Source organism: Acomys russatus, chromosome 24, assembly GCF_903995435.1.
Source record: "Acomys russatus chromosome 24, mAcoRus1.1, whole genome shotgun sequence".
NCBI lineage: Eukaryota > Metazoa > Chordata > Mammalia > Rodentia > Muridae > Acomys > Acomys russatus.
The window spans coordinates 53,332,370-53,352,675 of record NC_067160.1 but is presented as its reverse complement, the minus strand read 5'-3'; the positions used below and the strand labels follow the sequence as shown (position 1 = coordinate 53,352,675).

Sequence of the window (20,306 nt, the reverse complement as noted above, 5' to 3'; positions counted from 1 at the left end):
TTGAGACGTGACCTCTGCCGGCTTCGCCTCGGAAAACGGAAGTTCAAAAAAGAGAAAGTGAAGCTGACGGCGCCATTTTTGAGCTGGTTACACCGTCCTCCTTAAGGCCCAGGAGAAAACAAATAAATAAATAAATGGAGATTCTTACCATCCAATACAACCAAACGGTAGTGGTTCAGGATTGTCATATTCCCGGAGGACATTTTGGGGCCCGGGAACAGCTCTTCGTGATATAAAGAGAAGGGCGGAAGTGAGGCGTGGGCTCCAGGTTCAAAGATGGCGCTGAGCAGCCCAGCCCAGAGGCGGCTAAGATGGCCTGGAGTGGCCTAGGGGGCTGGGCTGTTCCAGAGATCTGGCTGGGATGGAAGCTCATACATTTCGTCCTTTGAGTTAGCAGCATTTTCAGTTTCTATCAGAATGGAATGTTAATGGGAAATATTCATGCACAAATCAAAAGTGGGGTTGGATGGAAGATCCCCCCCCATGAGAACGTTTACATAAAACAATAATAAATACAACGCTTGTTAAACTAGATTAGAGACATAACCACTGCGGATGAAGTTGATCTCAATGATAGATTGCCCCATACTCTGTCTGCAACACATAGACAAAAGGGGGACCTAACTAAGGACGGGCGTGGTGGCTCACTCCTGGAAATGCCTGCACTCTGGAGGCAGAGGCAAGCAGGTCTTGGTAAATTCGAGGCCAGCCTGGTCTACAAAGTTGGGGGTCGGGGTGGGGGGTGGGAGAAGGGCACAACTTCAAGGTGTCGAGCAAAGCACCCAAAATTTTATGAGTGTTTATCCTTATTAAATCCTCAGCTTGGCCAGGCGTGGTGGCGCATGCCTTTAATCCCAGCGCTCAGGAGGCAGAGGCTGGTGGCCTCTCATCAGGCAGGTGGCACACCTGATCCCAAACCCAGCCCTGAGGCTCCAGGCAGTAATCTGCTGCCATCTTAGGCCTCTAGGCCTGTTTCCTCTTTTCTCAGACTGGGAAGCCTGCCCAGGTCTGGTTCTCTCAGTTCACACAAGGGACAGGATCCTCCTTAGCGGACAAGGCCAGCAGGGCCGATTAGATTAGCCGCTTTGGGAGGGGGGATAAAATGCAATAGAAAAGTCTTCCTAAGTACTCCCTTCTTGAGAAGGGCTTCTCCGCAAGCATCAGCAAGAATTCCAAAAATCGCACTCAGGGTTCAAAGGTTAGGAGCACTGGCCTGAGTGGTCGGGGCACTGGGCTTCAATTCCCAGCACCCACATGGCAGCTAATAACCGTCTGTAATTCCAGTTCCAGGGAGATCTGACACCCTTTTCTGGACTCCGAAAGCACTAGGCATGCACTTGGTGTGCAGGCATACATACAGGCAAAACATCTATATAAAATAAAAATAAGAAAAATTAAATTTAAAAAAGTCACACTTAAATGGGGAGGTGACGGCACACCCCTTTAATCCCAGCACTTGGGAGGCAGGGGCAGGTGGATCACTGTGAGTTCGAGGCCAGCCTGGTCTACAAAGTGAGTCCAGGACAGCCAAGATAACGTAGAGAAACCCTGTCTTGAAAAACCAAAGATTTTAAATACACACACATACATACATACATACATACATACATAAATACATACAACATACATAAAAAATGGCTGAAAGAGGTGGCGCACAACTTTAGTCCCAGCACTCAGGAGGCAAAGGCAGGCAAAACTTTGTAAGTTCCAGACCAACTTGGTTTACAAAGAGAGTTCCAGAACAGCCAGGACTGTTAACACAGAGAAATCTTGTCTTGAAAACCCAAAAGAGCCTGGCATGGTGGAGCGCGCCTTTAATCCCAGCACTAGGGAGGCAGAGGCAGGTGGATCACTGTGAGTGAGAGGCCAGCCTGGTCTGTAAAAAGAGAGTCCAGGACAAACCCTGTCTTAAAAAAAAAAAAAAGGAAAAAAGAAAAATCAAAAGAAAGAAAGAAAATGGAGGAGGAGAAAGAGAGAGAGAGAAAGAAAGTCTGCTCTGGGCTGGGGCTGTAGGGTGGGGGTAGAGAGTCCAAAGTGCACAAAGTTTGGGTTTTGGGGTTCAGTCCCCAGGACAGGAGGAAAGAAAGGAAGGCACAGTAGGGAAGGAGAAAAACTGTATTACACGATTTGTTTTTAGATTTATATGTTTTATTTTGTTTACGGGGGTTTTGTCTGCATGTATGTTTGTGTATCATGTATGTACCTGGGACCCAAGGATGTCAGAAGGGAGTGTCAGATCCCCCAGAACTGGCGGTAACAACACTTGTGAGTCACCATGTGGGCGCTGGCAACTGAACCCAGGTCCTCTGCAAAAGCAAGACATGCTCTTCACTGCTGAGCCATTTCTTCAGTCCTGAAAATAAAACCTTTAAATGTGGGCTAGAGTTCTGGGGACAAGAAAACCTAGGCCATTTGAGATGATGACGGCCAAATTCTTCAACAGAGCAGCTGAGAAGATGACGTTTAGGGATGCCTGTGTCCTGGTGGCTTGAATCCACACAGGAAGGATCATGAAAATCAAACAAAAAAAAATTTTTTTTTAAGTCAGGGTCTCCTAAGGTATCTCACTATGTAATGTTGCCTAGGGTGACCGAAAGTTCAGAGATCAACCTGCCTCTGCCTCCGGAGTACTGAGATGAACAGTGCACACCATCGGTGGTAGCAGGAGGCTGGAAAGATGGCTAGCGGGTTAAGAATACCTGCTGCCCTTGTAGAAAGTCCACATTTGTTTCCCAGCATACACACAGTGGTTTACAACCATCTCTAACTACAGTTCCAGAAGATCCAACGGCCTCTTCTGACCTCCTTGGACACCCAGCATGTTTGTAGTGCACACACACACATACATACATACATACATACATACATACATACATACATACATACATGCTTTCAGATAAAATATTCACATATTAAAAATGTGTACATTGCCAGGCAGTGTTTTCTTTTTTTTTTTTTTTATTAAAGATTTTATTATTTATTATTATGTATACAGAGCCTGCCTGCATGTACATCTGCAGGCCAGAAGAGGGCATCAGATCACATTATAGATGGTTGTAAGCCACCATGTGGTTGCTGGGAATTGAACTCATGACCTCTGGAAGAACAGTCAGTGCTCTTAACCGCTGAGCCATCTCTCCAGCCCCCGGTGGCATGGTTTTCTGAGACAGGGTTTCTCTGTGTAGCCCTGGCTGTCCTGGACTCACTTTGTAGACCAGGCTGGCCTTAAACTCACAGAGATCCTCTTCCCTCTGTCTCCTGAGTGCTGGGATTAAAAACATGTGCCACCACACCTGGCTAAAGATTTTTGTTGTTGTTTGTTTTTGTTTCCCGAGACAGGGTTTCTCTGTGTAGCCTTGACTATTCTAGTCTGGCTTTGTAGACCAGGCTGGCCTCAAGCTCACAGCAATCCACCTGCCTCTGCCTAGATTTTTTTTTTTATAATTAAAAAAAAAAAACAGAGAGAAGCGTGGGGTAGGGGAGGGGAAAGAGGGAGGCCGGGGCAGTGGTGGCTCCTGCCTTTAATTCCAGCATGCACTCGGGAGGCAGAGGCAGGGGGAATCCCTGTGAGCTTGAGGCCAGCCTGGTCTACAAAGTGAATCCGGGACAGCCAGGGCTACACAAAGAAATCCTGTCTCAAAAAACAAAAACAAAACAAAACAAAAAACCCCAACAACAGCACCAACAAAAAGGCAGCTGGCAAGATGGCTCATGGCTCAGTGGCTAACGCCTAACGTCTCGAGTTGACCTCTGGGATCCACATGGCAGAAGGAGAGAAATAAGTCCCCCAAAGTTGTCCTCTGAACAGAACATCAATGCTGTCACACACACACACACACACATACATAATACACACATACAGAAATACATCCAGACATAACATATACCTACACTCACACATACATATGCACACACAGAAATACATACACACACCACATACACAAATACACACATCCATCCATCCACACACACACATACATACATACACACACACACTTACGTATAAACACACATATCCACAGAAACACACACTGAGTGAAGAAAAGCCTAGCAACACTGCCACAGTTGACAAGTTCTCCCCAGCCAGAGTGCCTGAGCTCCTCTCCCACTGCAAATCCCTGATCTCTGTTTTTTTCTGCGACACGCTCTTCCTGTGGGGCTCATCCTCTGTCTCCCTGTCTGGTCACAACGCTTCCTCTCTCCTATCTCCACTCTCCACGTGCCAGATAGCCTCTTTCTTGTATGTGGATTTTGTTCAAAGCATTGCCCGCGATGCCTACAGCCTGGCTTGAATTAGATACTTGATACATGCTAACAGATAGTGAACGTGCTTTTTGAAGGCAGATGTTCAGAAATACATCATTTTCTGGTATTTCCTTTGCCATCACCCCAGCGCCAGGTCTGTTCAAATCTGTGCTATGTCAACAGCTGTACGGAGAAAATTAAGCCTTTTGAACTATGTCCCCAGAGCCACCTGAGAACTTGCCTGTAAGTAAAAAAGAGAAAGTATGCAGGTGTAAGAAGAAAAGCCAGCTGAGGAAAAGCAGAGATCATTTGAGGAAAATGTCTGCTGGGCATGGTGGCAACATGCATGGAATGCCAGCCAAGAGCAGGGAAGTTTCACCCATGACCCCACATACAGCCACCTAAACAAGACCTGGAGAAATTATAAGGTCAATTGATGTGCTGACAGGGAAGGCAGAAATCTCACAGTGCTCCAGTCACACACACAGAACCAGGAGAAGCTAAGGAACATTGAGTGCCAGAGACACAGTCGTCAGCTGCCAGATTCATTTACACAAAGTGACACTCACACATAACACTAAGGGACAGAGAAGCCATGTATGTATGTGTGTACGTACATATTTATTTACAGTTTTCAGAACAAGGTTTCTCTGAGTATCCCTGACTGTTCTGGAACTCACTCTGTGGACCATGCTGGCATCAATTTCAGAGACCCACCTGCCTTTGCCTCCTGAATGCTGGGATTAAAGTCCTGTGTTGATGCTGCTGCTGCTCCTGCTGCTGCTGCCGCCGCTGCCACCACTGCCACTGCAGCTGCCTGCAGCCACAGCCGCCACTGCCACACACCCCCCCAGTTGCAAGTTGATTAAAAAAAAAAAACTCAAGTGCAACCAGGCAGTGGTGGCACACGCCTTTAATCCGAGCACTTGGGAGGCAGAGGCAGGCGGATCTCTGTTAGTTGGAAGCCAGCCTGGTCTACAAAGCAAGTCCAGGACAGTCAAGGCTACACAGAGAAACCCTGTCGTGAAACCCTCCCTCCCCCTCAAAACAAACAAACAAACAAAAGAAGTATCAGACTGACCTCACTATGTACCAATAAATATTTTACTGGGTCCTTGGGTCCTCCTCCTCTGTTAGAACTCACTAAGAAGCCGGGCGGTGGTGTTGCACGCCTTTAATCCCAGCACTTGGGAGGCAGAGGCAGGCAGATCACTGTGAGTTCCAAGCCAGCCTGGTCTACAAAGGTCTACAAAGGGAGTCCAGGACAGCCACGGCTACACAGAGAGACCCTGTCTCGAAAAACCAAAAAAAAAAAAAAAAAAAAAAAAAAGAACTCACCAAGAAGTGTAGGAGAGATAAACATGTTTTTGTGTTGATCCCAAGTGAGTGTGGGATGGGGAACAGACTTGTGAGAGAGGAGGATGTTCATTCCCTTAGAAGTTACCACTTCGTGGAGGAGCTTGGATGTTGTCAGTTGAAAACATCCTAGTAGAGACTCTGAGAAGAGATACACGAGAGCCCGAAACAAGAGGCTCGGGAGAGAGGATTCGGGATTGTTTAGGCTGTTGATTGCAACACTTCAGGAGATGCTCCTTGAGAGAACTGCTCCAGGGAAAGCTTCAAGGCTTTGGACTCCAGTTGAGGCTTGAGGCTCCCCTGCTGTTCCAGGTTCCAGCAGCAACTTTGGTAGGATGGCTGGTTTGCTGAGGGCCAGCTGAGTACGCCAGGAGAATTTAATATCTTTATTAATATTAATCTAATATCCTTAAGGTTTCATTATTGTGTTCTTTAATCTCCTTTTCCTATTGTTTGGGTTAGTCCGGTTGTAAGGGAGGTAGGCTCCTTTAATAAGTTCATAATAAAATATAGTTAAGAAAATTGAGCTTACAGAGAAGAAGAGCAGCAGATAGCAACCTACGGAAAACATTTTATAATATGTGAAAAATGTTTATCAGCTTAGAATGTAAAATGTACTTAAATTTTTTATTTTTTTAAGATTTATTTATTAAGCCAGGCATGGTGATGCATACCCTTAATCCTAGTACTCGGGAGGCAGAGGCAGGTGGATCGCTGTGGTGTAGACCAGCCTGTGTATGTAGACCAGCCTGGTCTATAAAGTGAGTCCAGGACAGACAAGGCTACACAGAGAACCCCTGTCTCAAAAAACCAAGAAATAAAAAATAAAAAAATTATTTATTATGCATACAGTATTATGCCTGCAGGCCAGAAGAGGGCATCAGATCACATTATAGATAGTGTAAGCCTTCGTGTGGTTGCTGGGAACTCAACTCAGGACCTCTGGAAGAACAATCAGTACCCTTAACCTCTCAGCCATCTCTCCAGTGTACACATTTTGTTTTGTTTGAATTTTTTTTTCTTGAGCCAGGGTTCTTTGTGTAGCCCTAGCTGGCTTGGACTTTGTTTTGTAGATCAGGCTAGCCTAGAACTCAGAGATCCCTCTATCTCTGTGATTGCAGGCCCACCTCACTCAGATTGCTTTCTTTACTTACTTATTTGATTTTCTATCTTTCTTTTCTTTTTTTCCAGACAGGGTTTCTCTGTATAGCCTGGACTCATTTTGGAGACCAGGCTGGCCCTGAACTCAGAGATCTGCCTCTCTCTGCCTCCCGACTGCTGAGATTAAAGGCATGCACCACCAGTGCCTGGCTATTTGATTTATTTTAATTTTATTTCTTAAATTTTATTTATGGGGCTGGAGAGATGGCTCAGGGGTAAGAGCACTGGCTGTTCTTCCAAAGGTCCTGAGTTCCATTCCCAGCAACCACATGGTGGCTCACAACCATCTATAATGAGATCCTGTGCCCTCTTCTGGTGTGCAGGTGTACATGCACACAGGGATACATAATAAAAATAGATAAAATCTAAAAATTTTTATTTATTATTACTGTGTTCCATGGATTGCCTGTGGGGTGGTTCAAAACACCTTGCTTGGGGACACAAGCTCAGGGACACAGATCTTCTTGGGGCCAGCTGGCTGTTGGGTGGGCTAGGGAGAGGCCATTTACATTGTACTCCACCCCAACAAGACCCCTACAGTCTGTCGTTCAGGAATGGAGTAAGGCCAGTTGTGTCTGTTGCCTAGTAACAAGCTCTGGAAATCCAGGAAGGTAAGATGTAGGAGCTGGAAAGGAAAGCACCGGGAAGACCTGAATGTGTGGCTCTGGCCTTTGCTCCCTTACTTCTGGCTTCCAGGCTTTGTTTATTATAGTGGTTGTTGTCATCATTAATTATCACTATTAATATTGATTGAGGGATATGGGAACCTGTGTGACAGATAGAAGACAATTTTTTTTGCGTCAGATCTTTTTGTTTTGTTTTGTTTTTGTAGTTTATTGTTTTTATAGTTTGGTTTTTCTTTTTCTGAGACAGGTGTTCTCTGTGTAGCCTTGGCTGTCCTGAACTCACTTTGTAGACCAGGCTGGCCTCGAACCCACAGAGATCCTCCTGCCTCTGCCTCCCAAGTGCTGGGATTAAAGGCGTGCGCCACCACGCCTGGCCTTGGGACTTATTTTTAAAGATGTATTTATTAATTATGTGTACAGTGTTTTGCCTGCATGTACACCTTCATGCCAGAAGAGGGCAACGGATCTCATTACAGATAGTTATGAGCCCACTATGTGGTTGCTGGGGATTGAACTCAGGACCTTTGGAAGAACAGCCTGCTTCTGCCTCCCAAAGCGCTGGGATTAAAGGCGTGCGCCACCACGCACGGCTCATGCACTTCTGCTGAGCCACACTCTGCACATTTGTTCCTTATTATCTGCGTGACACCCAAGCCAAATGAGCTGTAGTCCTCCCTGCACTGCAGGAACAAGGTTAGCGCGCTGGAGGCGTTGGTTCCAACCTCAGCACACCACACACACACATACGTTATTATTTTATGTTTCCGCTTAGTTTTGTGGGACAAGGTCTTGCACTGTATTCCCGGCTGGTCTGAAACCTGGGATCCTCCGGCCTCAACTTGAGCGCAAAGATTACAGGCTAACGCCGGGTGGTCGTGGGGCTCGCCTTTTACGCCGGATCTCGGGAGGCAGAGGCAGGTGGATGTCTGTGAGTTCAAGGCGAGGGAGCCTCGTCTTGCAAAGTTGAGTCCCAGGACAGCCGGGGCTCCAGAGAGAGGAACCCTGTCTCGAAAAACTAAACCAAACCAAAAGATTACAGTCTGAGCCAGCGCATTTTACTTCTCTGGAGTGGATGGAATGGCTGAGCCAAGTCTTCCCTCCCCTCCCCCGCGCCGACTTTTGTAATTCTCGCCTGGGAATCCCTTTTCTTCCAACACTCATCCGTCCCTCCAAGCGGCGGTCTGCAGGCTGGGAAGTCGTCTAGCCAGACGCACGAGTTGGGGGTTGGGAGAAAAGTGAAGAATGTTCCAGGCTGAGGTGAGGCAACAGCGGCACGTATCTCAGTCTCCCCGACACCAAACTGGAGGGGTGAAGGGAAAGAGGAAGAACTCCCGATGGGGGTCGGGCAGTACAGCGCAGGGGGTCTGGGGGGGAGGGTGAAGCGGGGACCGGGCAGCACCATCCGCCGCCGGCTTCCCGGTGCAAACCCGGGTTCAAAGGCAGCCCCGCACTGCACTCGCAGAAGCCGCCCCCTCCTCCAACGCCAGGAAGCCCCCGCCGAGAGCAACTCAAAGAAGTTTCTGCTGATTGGAGGGAGGAGGAGGCTGGGAGAAGGGGCGTGGGGGTGTGTGTCCCACTGTCATGTAAATATCCCCCGCGGGCAGGGCGGCTGCGAGGCCGCCTCAGTTCCTGCGAGTTCCTTCCTGCTGTGAACATCGGGTCTCTGCCCTCTGGCTTCAGACCACCTCCCTCGTGCCATGGCCCCGAAACGGCAAACCGCGAACGCGCCTCCGCCCAAGAAACTCAAACGATCTCTTGCCCCGAAGCTGGAGAACGCGTCGGCCTCTCCCGGCCTGCCGGAAGGAGGTAAGTTCCTCCATTGCGTTTCCTTGGTGATCGACTCCGTGAATGGCTTTTTTTACACCCCCCCCCCGTCCGATCCTTCTGGAGATGGAAAACCCTCCCCCCGCCCGTTCCCCCCCACACACACACAAACGCTCGTAGATAGCTTTCTGCTCGGGGCGGCGGGGAGGGAAGTAGCAGAGCGCGCGGAACTGGGAAAGCCGTGCAGAGGGCACTTCCTCCGGCCCGGGACACCACGTGGGACTCAGCTTGCCCTTTCCAGTCCCCCCCCAAACTCACTCCTGTGGGGGCTTCTGCCCCGGTAAATGCACGAGGCCGAGGCTTCCCCACCCCTCCACTCCCCAGTCCTGGAAATTAAAGCCCTCCCACGTCCGTCTCCCTGTTGCTGAAAGCCGCCGGCCGGTAACTCTGGCCTGAATTACTACCACCGCGTGCTGCTCCTGGCTTCCTTCTCCCATCCTGCCGGAGCAAAGCCAGTCACGTGACTCTCCTTAGCCTTAAGACAGCCTCTTGGTAGCCCTCCAGGTGCTAACTAAGACTTCCGGTCCGGGCGACCCTGCCCGCTGGTCCCCCACCTACCTCTCCAGGGTCCCCAAAGGGTGGCCTCCCTCTAGCACCTAGAATGTCGGCCCAGACGCCAGCTTGCCCTCTGCCGGGAAACTAACTTGTGTTGGGGGCGGAGAGGGAGGATCGCTCTGCAGCTTCTCCTCCCTCGGAGCCTGAGCCCCTTATCAGAAGCGCTGTGGGTCGCGCCCAGAGTCACCACATCCTATCACTTCTCCCAATTTCCATTAAGATCTGGGTTTTCGTGGCTGCACTTTTCGCGTTCCTATGTCCAGGTGTGGTGGAGTTTTCCCGCATGGACTGCGCCTACAGGACAGGGACGTCGAAGGGAAAGTGTGTGGATTTGGCTCAAGTTTAGAGTCACGGGTGGAAGGAACACCAAGTGGAGTCGGTATCTCAATACTTCCTGGCCGGATTCCCTTTGCTGTGTCTCACTCAGTCTCTTGCCTTTCTTTCTTTTATTTTTATTTTTTTCTCGAGACAGGGTTTCTCTGTGTAGCCTTGGCTGTCCTGTACATGGCTTTGTAGACCAGGCTGGCCTCGAATTCACAGAGATCCTCCTGCCTCTGCCTCCCGGGTGCTGGGATTAAAGGCGTGTGTCACCACGCCGGGCCAAACCAGATTTCTTTTTTGTTTTTCGAGACAGGGTTTCTCTGTGTAGCCTTGACTATCCTGGACTCACTTTGTAGACCAGGCTGGCCTCAAACTCACAGGGATCCGCCTGCCTCTGCCTCCCGAGTGCTGGGGTTAAAGGCGTGCGCCACCATGCCCGGCCATTCATTTCTTTTTATAAAGATAAGGTTGAAGTAGCTGAAACTTGTCAGTGAGGATAACCTTGAGCTTTCTGATCGAGAGCGCTGCAATTGCGAGCAAGCACCATCAAGCTCCTGGGTGTAGAGACCAGGACTTGCTGCATCCACACTAGACAAACACCACTCCTTTTTTCTTAGAGCTTGCTGAGACTTAGTGTAAATAGAACACACTGAAGACGGGGACCAGCATATTGAATCCCCCTCGAGGAGGGTGGTAAATCCTACCCCTCTTGTCAGAAGCAAATTGTGAGTGAACCTTTCTGGTCTTGCAGTTTGCTGGCAGAAATAGCTAAGCCACAAGGGATGGGACGGTGTGACCACAGTCCTCCCTGCGCTCAGTGGACGCTGCCTGGCCTGTCAGGCAGTGGACCCAGCCTCTCAGTACAGCAGCACGTGGATGAGGCATTGCTTAGTGGCTGCCCTATAGCTTCCATGCCCCAGCCTCTCCCATACTGACTGTATCTCTTGCCCTCCTGTGCTCCAGTGCCTAATCAGAAGATGGCCCCTTGGGTCTTCTATAGATCAAGTCTTCTGATAACAGGCTGTGGGTCACGGGCACCAACCTGTGATCCAGGTTTTCTGGTTGAAAACACTAGTTTTCAGACCAACCTTTTTCATACCTCGCAGTGGCTGGTAAAGTCACTGTGATGAGGTATGGTTTGTAGGTAAAAAAAGGAAAGATTGGAGAGGTGGCCCAGTGCTTAGGAGCACTTTCAGGCTTGTCAAGCATATGGATTTAGTTCCAGCACCCACATGGTGGTTCACAACCACCTGTAACTCCAGCTGCAGGAGGATCCAGCATCCTCTTCTGGTCTCCTTTACACATGGTGCACTTACATATATGCAGACAAAACACTCTTACGTGTAAAATAAAAATAATTTAGAATTGTTTTATAATACAAAGGGAAAGAAACAGTCATTCTTACAGGATTGTGCCAACCTTTGTTGTCAGTTGTGCCACATTTAAAAGGTTGGGGTGGGAAAGGCAGAAGCTCAAGGCCATCCCTGTCTACATAGGCACCCACAAAAGAAAACCCACCGATTTATTTTTTTTTTTGATTTGGTTTTCAAGACAGGGTTTCTCTGTGTAGCCTTGACTGTCCTAGACTCGCTTTGTAGACCAGGCTGGCCTGGAAGTTACAGCCATCCACCTGCCTCTGCCTCCCGAGTGCTGGGATTAAAGACGGTGCACTGTTGCTTTTTTGGGGCTGGGGGCATTGGCTTTTTGAGATGGAGCTTCTGTCTCCAACAGAGATCTGTTGTCCTCTGGGGTCCCCGAGTGCTGGGATTAAAGGCATGTGCGCTGTGCCCGGCTGTGACTGTTGGTTGGGGTCAGGGCTGCGAGGCTGGGTGGCCCATGACAACTTGGCCAGGCACTAGACCTGGGCTTCATTCTTATCACTTCACAGTTCGGCTTATCTGTAAATTGCACGTAGTATATTGTATGAGTTCAGTTTGGGGCGGGGGTGTGTGTGTGTATGAGTGTGTGACTTGCCTAGTGGACACCAAGCCCTAGGTTCAATTCTCAAGTGTCCCAAGAATAATTATCTGGAAAACCTACTTAATATTTTACGAGGGTTATCTGAAAATACAGCTAATGGCAGCCGAGGCCTAAGGTAATGACTGGTGAGGCAGAGCATGCATTGGATGACGTGTTTTCTTTTGAGACAACTGTTCCGCACTGTGACCCAGGCTAGCCTCAGCTCTAGGCCCTCCTGCCTCAGTTTCCTAAGTCTTTACTTGCTCGGTTTTGTTTATGGAATTTCTTTGCAACTCTGCCAGGACCGCACAGGATTACCTTGGGACTATCATTGGTGAGAGTATTAGCAGTCTTAGCGTCAGACCTTTCCCCTTAATATGTGCTGGAGGTCCCTGTGCTTGGGAGCTGTGGGGGGTAAGAGGTTCTTCGAGGCTGTCTAGAGGGTTAGGTTTATCAGTTAGAACAGATAAATGGAATTCACCGAATTTGAGCATAAGGTGCGCCAGGTAGGCTGAGTGTGCTTTCAGGAGTTGGAGACGTGCATGAAGACAATTTGTATTCTCTCACCATGAACTGTGTATGGTGTATTTTATGTTTATTGATTACCTACCATGAATGTCTTGACTACTAAAGCAAGCCACACGGGTTTATCTTTAAGAGCCGATAATAAAGCAGGAATGCTGGAAAGTGCATAGGTCAAGTTGCAGAACACCCAGGTAGAGAGATTTCTGGCTGCTTCAGGACCACGTGTTGGGCTCCAGGAAGACAGAGTTGCTCTCTTTTCAAGTCCTGGAAAAAACCTCCTGACATAGTGCTTAAGGACTTTTAATCTAAAACTTTTTTTTTTCCTGTTTATTTTATGCCATCGATGGTTTAGAAGCCTAAACATTCCGCCATCTGTATTCTCCAAGAAAGCGCCCCACTCACCACGGAGGTGGGCACCTGTGGCAGGCAGAACTACATTCATGTACTACATTCAGAGGACCTAAACATTAGTGTGGTTCTGTTTAAGTATGACGGGTGACAGCTTTTAAAAATTCAGAACTGAGAGCAGAGAGGAGGCTTGACTTGGCCCAAGGGGACATACAGGCGGGCCATGTGAGTAGTACACTGGCTAGATGAACTGCTTGTGGCTTCGCATACGAGCTTAGAGTTTGAGTGGGACCGCAGCTTATCAATCTTTAAAAAAAAAGGGGGGGGGCAATGACGAGCGAGGCGCCTCGGGTACAGAACTCAGGCCCCTGCGTGTAGCCAGGGTACTCCCCTAGGCCTTGTTGGTTCGAGGGGCTGCGCGCGCCCCCTCTCCGGCGCCCCCCGGGCCGCCCCGCAAAGGGAAGCCGCTCAGCCACCACGTGATGCGCGGGTATTGGGGGGGGGAGAAGGAGGCCCCGCCCCCAAGGTACCGCGCGGCGCGCGAATGTCCCAGGCCGGCCGCAGAAGCGGAGTGCGGGGGAGGGGAGGGGAGGGGAGCGCCGCGCGCGCGCGGGGCCCAGACCATGTGTCGCTGAGCCGCTTCCTCCCGCCTCTCGTCCAGGCCCCAGTGTCCCCACCGCCACCACCCCCCTCCCCCGCCGCGGCCCCGCCCCCTGGCCTGCGGCCCCAGCCAATGGCTGCGCGGCGCGAGCCTCTCCGGCCGGGGGCGGGACTTGCGCAGGGCTGATGCGCCTGCGCTCTGCAGACTGCCCCTCGCCGCGAAGAGGAGGAGGTAGTGGTGGAGGAGGAGGAGGAGGAGGAGGCGGCTCAGGGCAATCGAGAAGCGAGCCGGAGCGCGGGGCGCGAGTCAAGGAGCCCAGCCGAGCCGCCTCCCCGCCTTCAGCGAGAGCCCGGGCCAGGGGCCCGCCACAACGCGCCTGGGCCTGCCTCGGCGTCAGGCCCCGTGGGCAGCGCCAGGCAGCCAGGGGGAGGGCGAGCAAGTGAGCGCCGGGAGGAGGCGGCCGGAGCGAGCGAGCGGGCGCCGCGCGTGTGGCGTGAGGGGAAGCCGCTGGCCGCCCCCTTGGCCGTCCCTTCGCTCCCCCTCCCCGCTCTCCGCCCCGACCGCGGAGGGCACCATGTCTGCGCCGACGGCCAAAGTCAGTAAAAAGGAGCTCAACTCCAATCACGACGGGGCCGACGAGACCGCAGGTGAGGACCGGGCGCGGCGGGGGCCCGGCCGCGCCGCCATCTTCGGCCCGGGCCCGCGGGGGCTGCGGGGCCCGCGGAGCCGGCGCCTTTTTTTGTGTGTATGTGTGTGTGGCGCGGGCCGGGGGGCCGGGGTGGCGGCGAGCGTTGCGGGCGAGGCGCTGCGGCCTGCGCGGCGGGCGGAGACCCCCCCTTCCCCCCGCCCGCGCTCTCCTCCCCCTCCCTCCCTCCCGAGAAGCCTCTCTTTATTGTGCTCCGCCATGATGCCTCGCTCCCATCAGCCGCCGCCGCCGCCACATGGTGCGGCCGGACGCAGCCCTACGGCCCGGCCTCTCACGCCGCCCTGCTTCCCGCCCGGAGCAGGCTCTGTGGCGGGACCCGGGAGCAAGGGTCTGGGGCGGGGTAGGGGCGCGGAGCCGGCGAGAGGATGCTCTGGGCTGCGCGGGTAGCACACCCCACGTGGGCCAGCCACACTCGGGCGCGCCGGGGGTGCGCGGAATCTGGCCGGGAGGTTGAGCGACACAGGGACTTTCAAGGGCTCTTAGGACGTCCAGTCCTCTCCGGGAGGGTCGTTTTTTTAGCAGGGGGCCGCTGCTGATCGATCCTAGGGCTAGTTACCGGAAATGAACCGGGCGAACGGACCCCTTCACGCCCACTTGGCTTTGTAAAAGCCCTCACCGGACAAAAGGGCACGAATTAGGAGCACACCCCCTTTTCCTCCTAATGCCTCCCTAGTTTTTGGATGTCCTTTTTCTAGTAAGTGTGTTCAGGAATCCTGCGCGGCGGCGTAGGATGAACAGCCTCAATCAGGAATGGGTTGGAGGGGTATGGTCTGGTTGGGATAAGGTTCACACACAGGACTGGTAGTTTGGAGACTTAACTGGTCTTTGTTGATAATCATAGATTAAGAGCGGTGTTTTTTTTGTGTTTTAAGTGGTTGTACCAGTTAGTATCCTAGTTTGTATTACGGCCATGGATTGATTTCCACATTAAGTTAGCAGCTGGCACCATTCTATTCCAAGTGAGTAGTGTGATTCGTAATAAACACGAAGAATTTCTGAATGAGGCTAAGTCTCTCGCTCACCTTTTATAATGAAGGCCACTGATTGGAACTTTGTAAGGAACTTTAAAAAGTAATCCAGTAATGAAGCATTTTTCTGCATAGCCTGGCAGATACTTTAATTTGCGAACGGTCGGGTAATGAGAAAGTAATTTGTCAACTGCATGCTTGAACACGTGGGGAGCATGCTTTGTAGGAAGCACATTTCTAGCAGCTTCACTGTTAGAGTTCACTTGTATCAGGAAGTGTAGCTTGTAATTAGTGTTGAGTCTTAAATTCCTTTTTGTTTTGCAGAAAAAGAACAGCAAGAAGCAATTGAACATATTGATGAAGTACAAAATGAAATAGACAGGTAATTTTATTGAATTCACATTATAGAAGTTTTCTCATGGGTTTGATTGGCCATCAAATCAATCACAGGAAGGTTTTGGTGAATAAACACTCTTTAAGTCCTGTTTCTCAGTCTGGTCATAATTCCTGGCTTCAAGTAATCCTACCTCACCATTCAGATGCAGGGAGATGGTAGATCAGGTATGTGTTCAAGGACTGCAGTGTTGCTTGTTCCATGATTAACACCTTCACTTTTACTGGAGGCTGAGCGGTGGTGGCATAGGCCTTTTAATGCCAGCACTTGGAGGTAGAGGCAGGTGTGTGTCTGAGTTCCAGGCCATTCTGGTCTACAGAGTGCGCTCCAAGACAGCCAGGGCTACAGAGAAATCTCTCTCATAAAACCGAAAAAGAAAAATAAGTGTATATTGAAACACAATGTTAACAATGCTGGAGATAGTTGGAACTCAGTCCTTTGGTTCCCAGAGAGGGATGGGGAGGCTGATTTCTTTCCCAAAGCAACAATGTTCCCAAATGTCAATTTGAGAATTGACTTTTAACCAATTCTAGTCTCTAGATTCTAGTCTCTGGCATGAGCTAGCCTGCTTCTATAAATAGATACTTTGCAGTCCTAAAGCCAGAAAGAAAGAATGCATGGTCTGTAGTCTTGAATAGTTTACATTAACATCCAACGTGTCTTCATTTGTTTCAGACTTAATGAACAAGCCAGTGAGGAAATTTTGAAAGTAGAACAAAAATATAACAAACTCCGCCAACCGTTTTTTCAGAAGAGGTCAGAATTGATCGCCAAAATCCCAAATTTTTGGGTAACAACATTTGTCAACCATCCACAAGGTATGTAGTAGGTCAGCATTAGTTACGGATGGCTGCTAGGGCATTTGTTTATTAGAAAGAAGATAGTTAAGCTGGGTGTGATGGTGCACGCCTTTAATCCCAGCATTTGGGAAGCAGAGGCAAGCGGATCTCTGTGAGTTTGAGGCCAGCCTGGTCTACAAAATGAGTCCGGGACAGCCAAGGCTACACAGAGAGACAAAAAACTAAAAAAAAGAAGAAACTTAAAGTTGCTCACTCAATTTTTAGACATTTAATAGGGGGGCAATTAAGTAGTTACCCTGTCAAGCGTGAACTGATCCGAGTTGCTTCTTTAGTGTCCGCACTGCTTGGGGAGGAGGATGAAGAGGCTCTGCATTATTTGACCAGAGTGGAAGTGACAGAATTCGAAGACATTAAATCAGGTTACAGAATAGATTTTGTAAGTAACTAACATCCCGTTTGCCACTATTACAATGAATATGTGCTTAGGTTATGAAAACTGTTTATTGATTTCTGATCTTTCGATCTTTTACAGTATTTTGATGAAAATCCTTACTTTGAAAATAAAGTTCTCTCCAAAGAATTTCATCTGAATGAGAGTGGTGACCCATCTTCAAAGTCCACTGAAATCAAATGGAAATCTGGAAAGGTATTTTGTCTATCATGGCTTAGCTAGACCTATTGACGAATGCTCAGTGCCTCAGGAGATTACTGGGTAAAAAGTGCAGACATCCCAGTGTGCAGAGGAGCACAGTACTAGTCAAACAAAAAGCTTGTTTTCATGCTACAGTGTCTTTTATCCCTAAACCCTTTTGATTATTATTTTCTCACATTGTGGAAGTGATTTTATGAAATAAGTTGATGATGTGCCCTGTGAACACAGTTATAAGACAGGCTAACCTTCACTAAGTGTAGGTTTTGTACTTGTTCTTAGTAACGTGGTCCTCTGCTGATGTTTGTTGTGCTTTGGAAGCTAATGGAGTGTTGATGTTTTTGTTTAGGATTTGACAAAGCGCTCAAGTCAAACGCAGAATAAGGCCAGCAGGAAGCGGCAGCACGAAGAGCCAGAGAGCTTCTTTACCTGGTTCACCGACCACTCTGACGCGGGTGCCGATGAGTTAGGAGAGGTCATCAAAGACGACATTTGGCCGAATCCCTTGCAATACTATTTGGTGAGTTGGTGTTTATTGGCTGGAGGTGTAGGACGTCCCGCCCACTGAGTGAGCTCATCAAGGACATTGCCTGGCCTTTTAAGGTTCCTGATATGGATGAGGATGAAGAAGGAGAGGCAGAAGATGATGACGATGATGACGAAGAGGAGGAAGGGTTGGAAGATATTGATGAAGAAGGGGATGAGGACGAAGGTGAAGAAGATGAAGATGATGAGGAAGGGGAGGAAGGAGAGGTAAGGGAACTTGAGCTGCCCATGACTTTGGAGATTGCCCATAGAATATAGAAGACATAGACTATAATAAGACTTGGTAAAAGCCGGGCACAGTAAACCACCAACCCAGAAAGGAAAGTGCCGGTGTGGTGGTGCACGCCTTTAATCCCAGTACTCTGGAGGCCGAGGCAGGTGCATCTCTGAGTTCCAGGCCAGCCTGGTCTACAAAGTGAGTCCACAACAGCTGGGCTGTGAACACAGAAAAACGCTGCTCAAAACAAAGTACTGGAGAGATGCTCAGTAGTTAAGAGTGCCACCTGCTCTTCCAAAGGTCCTGGGTTCAGTCCTGGCAACCACATCTATGATCTGGTGCCCTCTTCTGGCCTGCAGGTGTACATGCAGGCAGAATCTGTATACATAATAAATATTTTAAAAACAAACCAAAAAAACTATACTATACTATACTATAAAAATCTGGCCAAAAATGGGGAGATTGGGTGGTAACATCTTCGGGTGTTTTTTCCCCCCTTGTGTTTTTGAATTCTATATGGGTAAGTTATCTACATGTATGTCTATGCACTTAGAATCCCTGGTACTAAATGGTGGGTGATGGCGAGCCACTTATATGCTGGGGGCCTGACGTGCTCTTAGTTGTGAGCATGCCCCTCCCCCAATGCTAACATGATGAAGATTCCTATTTAGTTTGAGACCTAGGTGCTCAAAGGAAGTGAGTATTCAATCTTTGGTAAGGTTTGCTCTTTGTCCAAAAGCTGGGGAACGTCTTAGGACGTGCCCTAATGGCTGACTGGTCGCTTGTTCTTTCAGGAGGATGAAGGCGAGGACGACTAGCACAGAAGACCGATGGATTCCAGCCTTCTTTTTTATTTTCTTTTTATTTTTTTAATTTTCTCCAGTCCCTGGGAGCAAGTTGCAGTCATTTCCCTCCCCCCTCTTGTGCTCAGTCGCCCTGTTTCGAGGTCTCTCTTAACACCATGGTTCTCAACTTATTTGGGGAAAATACCTTGAGCAAAATATAACAGGAAAAAGGATCTCCACTTTTCTGTCCTAAATTCATTTTATCCTTTCTTGTCTCAAAAACTGTGGATTCAATACCAATACCGTGCTTGGTGGGGGAAAAAGATAAGCCCTCCAGCTCTCTTGGCTCTGCTGGAGGGTGTTAGGCCCCTGTGTAGTAGTGAATAGAATTCTAGCTTTTTTTCCTTTCTCTGTATATTGGGCTCAGAGATTACACTGTGTCTCTATGTGAATACAGACAGTTAGCATTTACCAACATGTATCTGTCTACTTTCTCTTGTTTAATAAAAAGAAAAAGAAAAAAAAGGGGGGGTTATAGAAGGTCAGCAAAGGGTGGGTTTGAGGTGTCTGGGGGGGTTAAGTGGGCATTTTGACAACATGGCTTCTCCTTTGGCATGTTTAATTGTGATGTTGAACAGACATCCTTGCAGTTTAAGGTGACACTTTTAAATAAAATTTTCTCCTAACGATGACTTGAGCCCTGCCACTCAATGGGAGAATCAGCAGAACCTGTAGGGTTTGATTTGGAGTTGACATTCTGTTGTAAGTTTCTTTTCTTTTTTTTTTTTTTTTTTTTTTTTTTTTTTTTTGGTTTTCACTGGAAGGGAAAAAGATGCTCATTTTAAATGTTGCTGTGTACAAGTTGCTTTGTTACAATAAAATCAGTGTGTACACAAAGGACCCGATGCTTTTCTGTCAGAACAGATGCTCAATATGACCTTCCAAGTTTGACCTGCGTATAAGGACATCAAGTCAAACTTTGTCTCCCTAACTTGGTATTTTTTGATACGCACTTTGCAGGATGACCTCAGGGCTATGCAGACTGAGTTAAAGGGATTTGAATCATGTCTTAATGTCTCTGTAACTGAGTGATGTGGGTACAGTTTGCTGCCATGGACTTGTACCCTTGATTTTTATCTCAATTTGGCATTTTTTAAATGGGCCTTTAGTTACCTGGATATTATGACAGCACTTGCTCCCACTGTGTCACTGACCTGTTGCTCTAATGCCATCTGTACGAAGGACTGCTGCTGCTGGCGTGTCTTCATTGGCAGTGTGAACTGGCCAAGAAGGTGGGCTGTCAGAGTAAGCAGTCCGCGCGGTGGCCGGGAGCATTCTGTCCCAGGTATGTAGCAGAAGCTCTCAGATATGACTGAGTCCTGGGGATGAAGAGAGCTGTGTGCTCAGCGCCATCGTGCAGAGAACAATGTTTTGGAAGCTACCTGATGCATAAGCTTTTTAATGCTGTAAAATAGAGCTAAAATTAAATGCCACTTTTTCAGAGATGATTAATGGACAGCCTGGTCAAATTCAAAGCTTTTTGATGTATAAAACTTTATAAATGGAACTACTCCATCAATAGGCAAAGTGTAACCAAAATCTGTCTAGATGGATAGTGTGTAATTTCTGCACAGGACTCTGTTTAGTAAATACATCACTGTATACGTCAGGAATCGTGCTCCAATAAAGGAACGTAAAGATTTTTTTTTGGACTGGGGTC

At 48.8% G+C, this 20,306-nt stretch overlaps 1 protein-coding gene across 2 annotated transcripts; it reads left to right on the top strand.

The window, feature by feature from the left end:
- The first annotated feature begins 8,500 nt into the window (after window positions 1-8,500).
- Set (SET nuclear proto-oncogene) lies at window positions 8,501-19,343 on the top strand. 2 transcript variants are annotated; one of them, XM_051166885.1, is made up of 9 exons: window positions 8,501-8,645; window positions 9,069-9,194; window positions 15,520-15,577; window positions 16,265-16,407; window positions 16,722-16,825; window positions 16,922-17,035; window positions 17,388-17,558; window positions 17,642-17,791; window positions 18,596-19,343. In XM_051166885.1, exons 2-9 carry the CDS (start codon window positions 9,086-9,088, stop codon window positions 18,617-18,619), a joined length of 873 nt encoding a protein of 290 aa, XP_051022842.1. In that variant the 5' UTR covers window positions 8,501-8,645; window positions 9,069-9,085; the 3' UTR covers window positions 18,620-19,343. The 2 variants fall into 2 exon arrangements, with proteins under 2 accessions (XP_051022842.1, XP_051022843.1); XM_051166886.1 differs by lacking the exons at window positions 8,501-8,645; window positions 9,069-9,194 and adding an exon at window positions 13,871-14,168.
- Window positions 19,344-20,306: the final 963 nt, after the last annotated feature.

Bases quoted from the DNA above. Each gene is read 5' to 3' on its own strand.
- Set (XM_051166885.1), top strand. From the start codon at position 9,086: ATGGCCCCGAAACGGCAAACCGCGAACGCGCCTCCGCCCAAGAAACTC. The intron at 16,826-16,921 runs GTAAGTAACTAA...GATCTTTTACAG, and splicing joins CAGGTTACAGAATAGATTTT to TATTTTGATGAAAATCCTTA. The intron at 17,792-18,595 runs GTAAGGGAACTT...TTGTTCTTTCAG, and splicing joins AGGAAGGGGAGGAAGGAGAG to GAGGATGAAGGCGAGGACGA.